At 48.1% G+C, this 14,161-nt stretch overlaps 1 protein-coding gene across 3 annotated transcripts in view; it reads left to right on the top strand.

Moving 5' to 3' along the window:
• VAV2 (vav guanine nucleotide exchange factor 2) overlaps positions 1–14,161 on the top strand; it is a 149,344-nt gene that overhangs the window by 17,872 nt on the left and 117,311 nt on the right. The window contains exon 1 of one of the 3 annotated variants that reach the window (XM_074845920.1): positions 3,702–3,759. The exons of the other annotated variants lie outside the window; for them this stretch is intronic. Within the exon in view, the coding sequence (XP_074702021.1) occupies positions 3,757–3,759 (3 nt within the window). The 5' untranslated portion in view covers positions 3,702–3,756. Of the gene's footprint in view, positions 1–3,701; positions 3,760–14,161 lie in introns of those variants that run through there. 3 annotated transcript variants of the gene reach the window in all.

Here is a 14,161-nt window from a genome sequence, read left to right as displayed (position 1 = left end):
TGCCACAGCCATTTTCACAGGAGCCAGACCTGTCTTAACGTTTGCTGTATGACTTTTAAAAAATATCATGCTGGCTTCTTAAACAAATGTTTTTAATAACTTCTGCTTTGGGCTGCAAAGAACTGAGTATACGTTAGTCTGACAAAAATCTGTGTGCTTGTTCTTGCACCTTCTGTGCTTAAAAATTCTCCATACGTTCTACAATGTGTATGTGTTGTTGGAGGCAGTTGCTAAGAGAAGGATTAATTTAAAGCAGAAGAAAGATCACTTTTCTCCGGTTATATGTGCAGCTGAAGTAGTAAAACTTAAATTGGGTGGCACTTAAGAAAATAGGACAGGGTTGCTGTGAAAAAAGGGGGAAATGAAGAGTCTGCATTTAACTGCATGTTGACACTGTCTTAATTGTGTCAATAAAGTAACTTTAATTTACAGGTCAGCGAGTTTTTTTAGGGCCACTGCCTATTGAGATGTATCGATCCTCTCCCATTAGAAGCTCTGAGTATTGTCCTTTCACATCCAGATAATTTTCAACCCACTAAAGCGGAGTGGGTGGCTTTGGAAGGGGATTGAGTTGAACAGCTGAGCCGAGGAAGGAATCGGATGCTGCTTCCAGTTCCCCTCCTAACCCCTCCTGCTGAAATACGGCATTAATGGTCCAGCCCAACACGTCCCTGGGGCCTTATCTCTGTTCTCAAGTTGTACCAAATTAATTAGACCAGCACAGCAAAAGCAACGCAACCTTACCTAACACTCCTTGCTCTGCAAATGCAATTACACTGTTATACAGAGTTTATTTCAGATATTCCAATTAGGAGAGTAAGCTTTGCTCATATATGCTGTCTGGTGTAACTGTTCATGTCTGGCTGGTAAATACATTGTTAAGTTCCTTTTCCAGGGGAAATGATTGTCCTAGGAAAATACCTGTGTTTGACTAGACCCAAGTCAGTGCAGAGATGGAGAGAGGAAAAGTCAGTTCCCAGAGACATAACTGGTCTTTCTGGTCTCCCAGTGAGAAATTCCAGTTTGGTTTTCTTGCTTAAGTGAGTGTAAATCAGGGATGACTGCAGAATCGCAGGAATGTTGATGTTTGTGATTACATATACATACTAAACTTTCTACTGAATAATTTAACAGAGCGTAATTTAAAAATAATCAAAAAACACAAAACAACAACAAAATGGTGTTCTTCCGTATTTTTGGTAGACTAAAATATATCCCTGCTAGTGCATGTTTAGCCCCTGTTAGTCTGGCTCAGAAAGGAGGACTCGCCTTAAAAATACTAAGACGGAGCTAAAAACTATTCAGTCAAAACATAGAGGAGATGTTGGGAAGATTTCTAAAACCCTCTAGCCTCAGATGCCAGCTTTGAGTGCAGCCCTGTCGTGTTACTGTGATGGATAAACAAGTGTTACGAGCTGCAAAGAGCGTGATGTCGGTATTAGATTAGAGGGCCCTGTTGATCTTGTTATACTCCCCAAGTATTAATTTATATAAATATCCAAAGCCTTATTTCCTGTAATCTCGGGGATCTGTTCTCGGTGGTGGTTCTTACGAGCTGGGGATCTGACCTTTTTAAGCAGCTTTACAAATTAAGTAGCCAGTAGATTAATTTTCTGTGGCCTGTTTTCATCATGCAAAAGAGGGGCTCTTCTGAATTGCTGTAGGAGCTGCACCGTGGCAGTAAATTTTGCCTCTTGAGCTTGGGAAGGAGGGACAAATGTTCAAGGTAAGGTAAAATAGTCACATCCTCAGGGAGAGATTTAAAATAAATTGGGTCAGAAACGCAGCTCTCTTTTAATTCGGTTTAAGCCTCTCTCCGAAGTGAAGGCCATGGATGGGGAGGCACCCAAATCCAGAAAGGTTTGGGGTCTTGAGCTGTGACTGCCAAAGTCTGATGCTTGAAACTTTAGGCACTACTCAACTGCAGAAAGATGTCCTTAATTCACTGTGGCGACAAATCTTTTTACGCTTTGGGAAACTTTACAGTACAGTGTTAATTTTGGCCAGAGTCTCTCGTTAAATTCCACTTTGCAAAAATGACTTGAAATGGTGAATTTTTTTTTTTTTGTGGCGTGGTTTCTTCTGGTAGCGTGAATTGGGATAATTGACAAGCTGTAAAACTAAAACAAAACAAAAGATGGCTTTCATGGCACTTGCCTTCTCCCTCCTTTCTTTGTCCCAGGAAATAGTCCAGATTCTGCTTTCCTGAAGCATGCATGTACTGTTGTTTGTTTTGCTGGGTATCCACCTGGAAATCCCAAATGAAGCCTGCCCTGGTGCTCAGGAGACACTGAAATTAAGAAAAAAAAAACAAAACAAAAAAAAAAAAAAAAAAACAAAAAACAACCTGCTCTGTATAATCTGCTGCAGGAGAGGGAGATGATCACAGAAGAAAGGCAGCTCTGGACTGCAGGCAAGGGGATTTTCTTATTTTGTTCTTAACATGAATCTGGTTAAGGAAGAGCCAATATCCCCTGTGACGGTTTGATTCTCCAGGAAATTGGAGGGAGGCTGAGGTCTAGTTTTAGTAACTCCTCCTCTGCTGGAGGAGACTTTCCCTGAGCTTGGCGGGTGAACTGCTCCGGGGAGCAGCCGGATCACTCTGCACGGCCTCAGAGCATCAGCCCCGGGTGGCTTCTGTACGATACCGAGCGAGCTCCAGGCGCGTGGGGACGTGTGCTGGGGTGTCCCCAGCCAGGGAAGGGGACAGCGGCTGCCATCTCCCACACCAATTTCTATCCACGTGTCCCAGGATCTCATCACTAATAAGTTCTGCTCGTTGCATGGGTCAATACATGGGTTAGAGAGGCTGTGGGTTCTCTGTGTGCTAATGCATTTAAGAGACCTGGGTGCATAGATACTTTGCAGCTTTTCCTTCTGTGCTGTGTCCACTGAATGTCTTTAGGTTTGTGGGTTTTTTTTTTCCAAAAAAGGCAAAAATATCAGTTTTACCCAGTGACTGGAATCTTACCGCGCTTTAGGGTAGATAAGAGCAGGTTGGTTTCAAACCTTCCACTCGCTCAATGAAAAGGGGAAAATGATACAGATGTGGTTGAGTGTCCCAAGACTCGGGGCAGTGGTTCATGAAGTATTTGAGCATCTGCCAGGCAGGGTTGAAGCAGGGTGGATAGAACAGCTGCCACGGACTGTTTCCCAGTGATACCGTGCTCCCATATTGCTGTTAGAGGATGGCCACTGCCTTGGGCACGCATGCCACATGGCGAGGCATGGTGTGCAGACCTACGTGTGGAGCTGATTAGGACAGTGGCTTGGAGCAGAGCATCTTTTCCGAAACTGGGGTTTCCTTTAGTTACAGTGCCAGGGCCAAGGAGTGATGGCTTTTTCTTCTGCTTTTCACCTGGCTTTCGTTACAACGCTAGCATGATTTGGAATGATGCTTGATATTCTGTAGTAAGGAATTACACCCCTCTCTTCTCTCCAGAAGAGAGAAAAATGCTTAATTGAAATAATAAAGATAAAATATAGGCTCTAATCTTTAAAAAAGCCCAAGCAAAACAATCGCCATCACAGTAACACCAATGGCCTCCCCATCCTTCCCTTGATCAAAGTTCATTCTGATTTTTATCTCATGCATACATTAAATATGATGGTTAACCTTCACATTTCCTGTCTCAACCTCCCAAGCTTTGTGATACTTACGGTTACTATTCAGTTAATTAATTTCCTTGCAGTGCTGAAAGGGAGAGGAACTGATACCCTGAATGCAAATCATAAAAGGCAGTACAAGTGTTTTAGATGGTAAGAAAAATGTGTGTTTATGTCTGTGTTCGCGGGTGGGTTTTCCTTTCCTGATACACAGAAATGGATTCAGAGCTATTATGGGAAAGCCAAGGAGGATTTTTGGGAGCTACTCTGAAGCCTACTGAAGTCTGTTGAAGACTCATGGGGGGCTTTTCCTTGATCCCTGGGAAGTTCTGAGTACCCAGTTGTGGTTTTATCATTTGAAACTGTTTGACATTTTCTGGTTTGGGGGGGTAGGGTGGCAGGAGTTATAGTGCAGGGGGTTTCATCCCAGCTAGTCTCCCTTCACCCTCACTTCCCCTTTGCATTTTAAAATAGGTGATTTGTTAGCTATTTTCTCCTGGGCACGGCTGATAGATGGGTGATGTGGGATAGCAGGGGCTCCTCCAGCCAGCGCGGCCCCTCTGTGCAGTGTCACATCAACAACTCCAGCCTTATCTGTCTGCTCCCTTCTTTCTTTATAGAAAGCAATCAGGTTGGACAAGCAAGGCTTGCTGTTGCTAAATCAGTGTTGACTGCTCCTGATTTACCATCTTGTCCTTGGGAAAGGGATCCCAAGAGGGGCATGATCCAGAGCAGAGGTGAGGCTCATCAGCCTGTAGTTCCCTGGGTCTCCCTTCTTGAAGATGGGCTTAATATGTGGTAAGCTGTACTATTAATGAATATCTTAATCAAAAACATGCAGGCCATTGCAGTGAGCATGAAGCTGGACGTGTCTTTTTCAATCTCATCTCATTTTGGTGATGACAGAGGCTTTGTGTAATCCAAGCCACTTGGGCTGGGATCAGTCTGGCATGTACCAACGCTATCAAAAGTTCCTGCTCCTGATGGGCGATGTTCTGCCTCTCATCTCGGGGGCATTATGGAAATGAATCTTTACAGGGAACGTGCGCACGGAGCCCTGGTCTGCCTTGGCCGTCCTGCAGGCACAGATGCTCAGCGGAGAGCTCCAGGCGCTGATGTGTGTCTGCACGTGTGTCTGTCTACCCTTGGTCCCTGGATCCGAAACAGAAGCACTAAGGCAGTTAAGCTATAAAACCTTTTATTTTTCCTTCCATTAAGATTTTTTTAATAACCCGTTTACCCAGAGCAATTTTCTGTGCATTGCACACGTGTTAGAATCATTCTCTGTCGGCTGTCACCTTGCAGACAGTGGTACTCCCTACTCCTGCTTTTGCTGCTCTGTTTCAGCTTCATTTTCTGCAGAAGAAATTTGGAGCTAGAAAACTTGACGAGCCTCAATTAAACCATGGCTAAAAACAAAAGCCCTTCCTGTTCTCCCGCTCACGCTGTTCACATCCTTGGTTCTTCCCAGCACTGAAACGCAACAAAACATTTATTATTTAAAACCGAGGAGAGGAGGAAGCCCCAAGCGGCTCCCGGGGCCTCAGGGCTGCCTGTCCATTCTCCGTCCCCAAGGACAAGTAGCCTCCATACGCAGGCTGCCAGAGGCACCCCAGGCCCCTTCTCTCAGCTCTGGCAGCATCTGGTTCAGCTCCTGCTGCTGCCCGTAGCAGTAGATACGATGCTGGTCTCTTCCCGATGACCCAGGAGGCTCAGAAGAGCTGGTCTGCGGTGGGTTGCTCCCTCTGGCTTGCCAGCAAGGTCTGGCTTGTAGGTCCTGTAATACATGAGAGTCTTCCTTTGAAATTCCTCTTGCGTAAGAGGGTTTGTGGTGCAGGTCTGTCTTTCCTACCTCTTTCCACCTGCCTGCTCTTCCCACCTCCCCGTGTCGAGAGCTTGTGCGTGGAGGAGTGACGCATGGGTTGGCCAGCCCAGGAGCACCCTCCATGACCCCGTTTCTGTTGCTTTTGGGGGTGAAGAAGGCGCTGAGCTGCTCTGAGACTGCTCCGTCTCCACAGCGAGGAGCTGATGTCGGTGCAGAGCCCCAGCGTGCTGCCATGAGGCAGAGGAGCATTGAGAGACCTATTAAAAGCACATTGTGGGCTTAATCTTGCAAAATGCAGCTTGGTTTCATATGCTGGTCTGCATCAGTTATCTGTAATGTGAAAAGTAGTGTTCTGGTTTTAATTACTTCTTTAGGAAGAAGCTGGGGGATATCTTTCAGCATCATTACCTGGTGCCATTAAGCAGTTTTCTGAGTGTTTGTTGTCTGCTTCTAATAATGCCATCCTGGTCCCCAGTGTGACATTTAGGAACTGTTTTTCACTGAACCCGTTGTCAGCCACTGGCCTGATTTTAGCAAGGCTTTGTGAGTAGACAGCAACTCGGGCAACAGTCCAGGAAAGTGTAACGCAGCCCAGGTGTAATGGTGTCAGGGTACGTGTCGGCAGCCGTCACCGTGAGCAGGCTGTCTCCATTTTCTGGGATGTGTAACTCTTCTGCCAGCACCAGCTACAGCTTCGGGTCCTTCAGTGCTGATCTGGCAGCTGAACTATCATCTCCAGATCTTTGTCTGGAGCACAGACAGAGTGCAGATCTCAAAATGATAGAAGCTTGCAATTGTTCTAGGCCGTTATTTCCTCCATCGCCAATTTAAAAGGTAAAAGCTGCGACCAATGCAGCATTATAAATGTTTTTCATGGCTGAGTTTTTGCTTTTCAGTGGTGCTTTCCCTCTGCATACTGCGCTGCTCCGGCTCGGTGGGATGAATGTATCGGGAGGTTTGTTTGTTCAGCGCTTCTGCTTCCTGGCAGGTAACCTGGCACTTCTTGCAGTGAGGAAAATAACACATTTAGTTGTAATTTCTGAGGCTTTCTGAAAGTGAAGTGAGTCTAATTGGAAGCGGGTCACCCTAAATCATGACTGTATGTAGAAAAATTGTGTATACCCGTGATGGATGAATGCAGGGACATACGTACAAGTTCGTGCCAGAAAAGTCTTTTGGATGTTGGAAGATTGCCATTGATCTGATGGCAGAACTTCTGAAATGAGATTTCTTGGGATTTCTTAAAAAAGAAAAGCGTACGGTGTCTGCAGTGAGACTGGTGTGTGCCCTGAAATGAGGATGTGCCTCTGCCTGTGGCACGATCCGCTCAGGGACGGTCTGGAGGTATCAATGGGTATTTAAAATGGGCTCATATGGGACTCCTATAAAATTGATATAAACATGTTTAATTCAACATACGTATTTGGTTATTATTTAATAATAGTCTGTTTTGAGAGTTTTGCGTAAATGAGATTGGAGTCAGCTATTGCAGGCACCTACCTCAGATCCCATCCCATGGTTCACTTCTGCCTCCAGAATCTCAGAGCTTGTCTCTCCGGTGTTTATATAGGGCAGCGTGGTTTTACAGAGACAAAACTTTAAGTTCTGTGAATTTCTTGAACTAGTCCAGGCTTGTAGGCTACTGCCTGGAGCTTCCTTTCTGGGGTCTGGCCTGAATACTTGATGTGACGAGACTTGATTTCCTGACTTGGCTGCTATTTACTCATCTTGGAGACGTACCGTAGCTGTTCTCATTGCTGTCCTGTCAGAAGTTCATCACGGTCTGATTCCCTGTGTCAGCCTGAAGAGCAGGAGAACAATGACTGCTTGGAAAGTTCTCTGTAAGCGTATCGTTACAGTGTAACACTATATACGGTTACGCAATTACTAATTTTCTTTAACAGCAGCTGAATTCTGCGTTACAATTTGATTGTCATGGTTCAGGTCAAGTCCTGTCTTAAAGCTTCGGGTTGGCCAAAATGTTTTGAATTTTCTTTGCTGAAAACTCAGTGCGTGGGAAGGTATCTCATTTCTTGATCAGCTATAATCATAATTTCTTTTTTACATATCCCATCTTTTATGGTCATGTTTTATGAGTGATGAAGTGTGAGCCCCAGTGAGACAAACATGAGTTTAGGACTTCATGTCAGTAGTAAAAGCCAAAACATCTCTTTTTTTTTTTCCTTTTTCATTCCCCCTTTCTTAACTAAGTTCCCCTGACAGAGCTGCATGTCTTCCAGTGAGAGGAGAAAAAGGCTGGATTTAATGAGTGTGGAAGGGGACTCTCCATTAAGGGTGCCAAACGTGGGCAGATTGAGCAATCCTTCCAAGCTTTATGTAGTCTCAGATCTTGTTCCTTACTTAAGCCAAGCCTGGATTTGGCAGTCTGCTAGTAAATATACCACAGAGACAGCCCAGATCTGGGATGGAGGAGTCGGAGGCTCTCACCCTGGATTGTGTGGGAAAGTCGAAAAGAAACCCCTTTGTTGTATTTGCCTGTGATACTGATGAGCTCAAAAGGTCCAGCTGGGTTTCTCCTCGAAAGCGTGGTGGTGATACCTGGTGATCTTCTCACACTTACCTGTAGCTCGGGCTGCAAACAGCCTCTGCTCCCTGCCCTGTCATCCCCTGTCCTGGCAGCCAGTCCCACGTGGCTCTGGGGCAGGCCAGGACCTGCAGAGAAAACTGCTGCTCTGCATTTATTTGTGTGTGGGTTTTGTTTTTTTTTTTAAATCTTGATGTATATGGCTATGGAGAGGGTGTCTGGAAGAGCAAGTGTGTGGTCTGGCTCTGTCTGCCAGGCCATTATGGTTTGGTCTTGTCCAAGGGATGTGGGGATGTCACACGGGTCTCTCCTGGGCATCGCCACAGCACTGCCAAGGGTGCGGCACACCGGTACTGTCCGGGCAGATCACTGGATCAGGATCCCCCAAGGAGGGATTTTCACATCAGGAGATGTTGATTTGGGTAACACAAGACCATCAGGGTTGTCTAGGGTAGTTAGGGATATGTTGGTGTCCCACTACCCACTTGCCTTTCCTTCATATAGTTGGGAAGTCTGTATTCTCCATTCAGCTCCTGAAATGCATCACTGTTGGGGATGGGTAGCAAAGGAGAAGGGGATATTGCTTCTCATGTGTTCATTTTGTAACAGCAAGAAGACACATGGCTCAAAGCAGTGATGTCTTCCATACAGGGAAACCTGAAATTTCCTCTCTCAGAGGAGAGGGGTTGAAGACCAGGGCCTTCAGAGAGGGTTGTGCCCACTTGATCTTGCAAGAAGCTCTTGTTATTCCTGGGAATGCCTCTGCAGATCTCTTTCGTAGAGACATCCTAAAAGATAAATCTCTGAAGTACAATCAGCAGCCTGATGCGATGCAGGGAATTTGATTAGGGTTTTCTAAAACCTCAGTGGCAAGGTTTTTGGTTATGTAGACCTCAAACCCGTGGTTGGGGATTGGAGTGGTGCTGAACCTGTTGGACCTGCTGGATTTTGGATGGCTCTGGGCTGTCCAGACCTTAGGTGTGTGAGCAGAGAATTTCAGACCCCATAAGCATCTCTGATAAAACACTCCGAGGCATTGCAATTAAAGCCCTTACCTTAACGAATCCTGCTCTCTCAGCAGAGCCTGACGTTTGCAGACCTGGGAGGGCTCCACAAAGCAGGGAAGTACTGTCATCAGCTGCAGCTCCACCGTTTTCTTTGGGAAGTTGCAGCTTCCTTCCGCTCATTTAAAGCCCCTGCGTGCCGCTGGGTGACCCTCCGACAGCGGGACGGATGGACAGAGGCCGAGCGACTGCGCTCTGCTGAGCCAAGCGCTCCCCACGCGGTGCGGGGTCTGCTGGCTCCTTGCACGGGCTTTAACGAACCTCTCCTGCCGTGCCGCTGGGGAGGGCTCAGCCCGTGGTTTTAAGCTTTAGGGAGGTCATCGCTGCTGTTGGGAGTTTGCCTCGGAGGATACAAGTGTCTGGACTTGCCTGTGATTTCTTTTCCCTCCTCTAAACTGGGGGATGTTACTCGATCCTTGATCTCTCCTTCAGCTCTGCATTATCGTCTTGCACTCATCAGCCGTCTGATGGGGGTTTTATCCACATTTCTGGACTTTTATTTTTTTCTTTTCCATTTCTTTCTCTGAAGGAGCATATGTAACGGAGGAAACGAGCCTGGCCGTCCTTGGGGGGAGTTCAGGTGTCAGCAAAACTTTCCTAGGATAAAATAGGCCGAGCTCCCACATCGCTAGGCTTGGCCTGTGCAGCGCTGCTTGGCAGGGTGACAGCAGCCCTGGGGGGGCACGATGCTGCTGCCCTCACACAGGCTCCTTCTGCAGAGAAAGCACAGACACAGTTGTATTCTATACATCTTCAGTCTATACTTCAGTATGTCACTGGATGTTTTTGCATCCCTGACCAGTTGGATTAATCATGTGACCCTGTGCTCTGTCTCTTGCTCTTCCCACATCCTCTTAACGTCTGCCACCTCGGAGGTGTTTGCCTCCAGTCCTCGCCTTGTTTCAGTAGTTCATGTCTTGTGTGAAATCCAGGAACTCTGGTTAATGTTTGTGCCTGCTCTGACTTGAGCGTTGCTGAGAGCCATTCCTCTGCCTCAGGCTGAGGCTTGTGACTTCAGTGTATTTAATAGGTTACTCTAGAGCCTGTCCTTGGGTTTTTTTTTTTTTTAAATTGTTTTTACAATTTTATGTGTATTCCAGCTTCCAGTTCATGAGCTTAATATTGTTATCTGAGAAACCTCTTCCTTTTGAGAGCCTGTACGTCATGATGGGAAGTTCCTGTAGGGTAACTGGGAGCTCTTTGCTTGACCCATGTGAGAGCGATGATGAGCAAAGGTGTGAGGATGAGCAGGATCAGAGCGGGGCTCGGCAGACTGTCTGCTTGCTGCCAGACAGCCTCCCAGCAGTGCTGCCTGGCTCCCTGTTGTGCTGCTGCTGGCCAAGGGAGAAGCTCCTGGCGAGCTTGTGTGGGAGGTTTGCCGCCTCTCTCAGCTCTGGCTGATGCTTCTCGCAGGGAGAGACCTTTGCCTGCTGCAGGCTTGATTTCCCCCGGTCCTCCCAGTGATGAGTGAAGGGTGTTTGCTAGAAGAAATGGTTGTTCTCCTTCAGGTACTCTCCTAGGGCTAATCCTTGCATGTGGGTGGATGTGAGTAGAAGGAGAAGCTGTGGGGAGGTCAGCACTCATCAGCATTTCGGGCTCATTAATCAGTCTCGCTAAGTGGAATTTGCCCAGCCCGTGAGCACTCTGCGGTAGGAATGTCTGAAATGGGGGGGGAAATAATAGCACTAAATTGTTTGAGAAATAATTTCATTCTCCACTTCTCAATAGATAAATCTGCTGTCCAACAACCTGAAATTTAATCTGTCCATCTAAAGTAATTGATGAGCTGCGACTTGAATCCAAATGGGAAGGGAAATTTTCTGCAGAGATGTTTTGTGTCGTTTCTGCGGCTGCTCCTTCCCACCAGAGACAATGGGGCAAAGCATGAGAAGGAACAAAGCCACGGAAGATTCGGTGCTGCTGGTGGAGGGTGATAGAAGCTCCATTTGTGCGTTTGAGTCTTATTACTGCTCCCAAAACTCTCCTGGTAATGCCTTGATGGGGAGGCAAGCTAGACTGGGCAGAGCCATTGGGAGAGATTAGATAAAGGTTGTGATTTGTGCAGTTTTAAATGCAGAGTTATGTTGGCTGCAGCCCCGTGGTTCCTGCTGGGTACTTGGATGCTTTTGGACTTTCTCTCTGCTCTTGACTTTAGAGCAATCAAGGGGAGTTTTGAAGCCCCTTTGCGGTGTTAGAGTAGCGCAGGGGAACTCAGCGTGACTCGGAGCTGCATCCTTTGGCTTGCTTTGAGAGGTTTGTGCCACAGGATACCCATTTCCCCATTGATCGTTGCAAACGATGTGTTTTCTCAATGAGAGACCCTCCCTTCCCCGTTTGCTGTGATAAGCAGATACTCGCAGCTCCCTGTTGGGGACTTACTTTTCGCCTGGTGCTTTTGAGCCGTGCCGGCAGCGAGATAAGAGGAAATCTGACATCACGGTCAGGAAGCGCTAAAGAAAGTTCCTTTCGTCATTCGTCAGTGGGTTATCTCAAACGGCAAAGCTGCAGCATTCCTTGCATGCTGCAGGACCCATTTCAAGCCCACGGCTTTGGCCACGGCTCAGCACGTGGCTGCGTGCCCAGCCGCCCAGGGCTATTGTGTGCGGCCCCGCTCCTCCCCGGAGCGCTAACCCCAGCCGCCGGCAGCCGCTGCCTCTCCAAAAGGCCCTTTCTGAAAAGCCGTGAGCGGTTGCATGATCCTGCCCTGCTAGACAAAACCATCTACCTCATTTCTGCCCTTTTCTTACATTTTATCACATTATTAAATGTGTCTTGGAGACTCCCAAGCCTTGCACCTCCCTCCCTTGTGCCATCCCAAATGCAAGGACTAGGGACTGCTCTGGTGCTCACATGAACGTCCTCCAAATCCCACCTTGGGTGGTTTGGTTGTTGAGCAAATGCTGTTGCATTCACCAGCTTTTTCCCTGCCTCTCTGCCATCTCCCTTTAGCAGCTCTGGTGGGAAGCAGGAACACACGCGCCTTTCCAGCCTGCGATCATTTCTGCCGAGGTTGGGGGACAGTTTCCAACCCTCACCCCAATGTGCTTGAGTAGTTGGATCTTTTCTGACGAATTTGCATCAGAAATGGCTGCTGTCTAGTCAGCGCAGGTGCCGCGGGTGCCCAGTCATATGGGGACCACAGGGAGGGGCGGTGGTAACTAAAACGGGGTGTGAGGAGGAGCGTGGTGCTGAGCTGCTGTGCACCCTCCCGCAGGCTCCCCTCCCACCCCCGCAGCTGTAGTTTCCACTGCAGAAACATCCGACCTGCCCTTCCCGCCTGGGGTGTGGGAGCAGAGCTTTGGGGTGGCTGGGCACGTCCCCACTAAGCTCCCAGTGCCCCTGTGCAGAATAGAGTTATCCCAAGTACCAAATTGTCCCTTTCTTCATCTCCACCAAAAGCTTCTCTGATGCATTTATAAGTTTGCAGGACAAGTTTCTGAGTTGCACTGGAAAACTTGGCAGCAACACCCTTTCTATGCGGAGTGATCATCCAAGGAGTCTCTAAACCTACTGAATTCAATAAAACAAATTATACCATGAAAACCCACTTTAAATAAATATCCCAGAATCTACCGAGGAGTTTCCAGTGTGTCTCAAGTGCTGGGGGCCGCTCGCTGCCCTGCGTGCACGAGGGTGGCTGTGGTCCTGCCGAAATTGCAGCTGCCTCTTTGCAAAGCGAGTTCCTGTCAAGCTGGGGCAGGACGGGTGGTGGCTGAGAGCAGTTTATTCACTTTAAGGCATTGCAGAGTGTTTAAAAATAAGCAAAGCTGGTCTGAAACTTGAGTGCAGGTGGCGGGGCCTTTCTGCTGTGACGGTGGCAGGGGCCGGGCTGTCGCTGCTGCCTCTCTGTAATGCTGGTTCCTTGCAAACCTCAGAGGATCAGGCCAGAGCTGACCACAGACTTTTCTCGTCTATCGGCAGGCTTTGCGCTATTTTGTTTTACTGGATGAGTTTCTTGGTCCCTGTGGTACAGTCCATCCCTGTGCCCATCGCCCCTTTGTGCTGGCTTTAATAACTTCCCTCTCCGAAGTCCCTTGGTTGGGCTTTGCAGTGCCCAAAGCTCTGCCCACGCCGAGGACTTGTGCTGGGGCTGCTCTCGGAGCCCAGGAGATGCTGGTATCTGCAGAAGTTGCCGTGGTCTCTGGGGTTTATTTCCAGAACTGAGCATCCTGGTTGCTGGTGGTGTCTATCCCCAGAAGCGATGGCTGGTGGGTGCCAAGGCTGTTTTGGGTGCAGGGGAAGGTGATGGCAGGACTCGGGATGTGCCATGCTTGGGCCCCCACTGGCCCCTGCACCAAAGGAGATGGCGGGACCCTGCTTCAGCGCTGGTGTCGCTCGAAGTGTATAAATGACAGCATTGATTTTGGGCCTGGCAGGTGGTGAATGAGCCCCATGGAGAGCATTGATTTCTCTCTCTCTTTTTCCTGTGGAGTGTTTACTTGTCCAAAGGTGTGATTGACTGGTAAATAAAATGGCCTCGGCACAGCTCATATGCAATTGTAGCTAATTTTAACATGTGGCCATTGAGTAATGCTATTAAGCCAACAGTTCATGATCTTCCGTCAACAGCAAACCAACCTCGAAACAGCTGTGAGCAAAAGCGCAAGAAGATATTTTTGCAGATTGGTGAGAGACACATAGTGCAGGAGCAAACCGTGCCACTAACACCCACACGTGGGTTGTACCCACCCTGACCTCTTGTGCGTGAAGAGTGGGGCTAACACCTACCGTGTTGTCATCCCGAGCGGTGGCTTTTCTTACAGGTAATGTGGTGGCCTCGCTGGTGGAGCGGGGCCATGGTGCTGCTGCTTTGGTTTACGGTGGTTTACATCAGGCCTTTTCAGCAACTCTTTAAATAGATTATTGGCTTCTTCCTTGATATCATCTGCCTGCACTCGGCGACTGGCTGGCTGCGTGGTGGCCGTGCCTGGTGGCTTTTTGCAGACATCACCCGGGGCTGTGGGAAGGGCAGTGGCACTGCTGCGGGGGCTTTGTGCTCATTTAGTGGCTGGTGGCGAGATGGCTTCCAGATTTGAATTGGATCAGCAGAGTCAGCTGGATGCAGGTGATGTTGAACAGCGTGGTTGGCCTTGTCCTTTCTCACCGGGGTCAAGCTGAGAT

The sequence above is a fragment of the Strix aluco genome, chromosome 20 (genome assembly GCF_031877795.1).
Source record: "Strix aluco isolate bStrAlu1 chromosome 20, bStrAlu1.hap1, whole genome shotgun sequence".
In the NCBI taxonomy this organism is placed as follows: domain Eukaryota; kingdom Metazoa; phylum Chordata; class Aves; order Strigiformes; family Strigidae; genus Strix; species Strix aluco.
The sequence above is the reverse complement of the archived record's forward strand: the minus strand, read 5'-3'. Positions and strand labels throughout refer to the sequence as shown.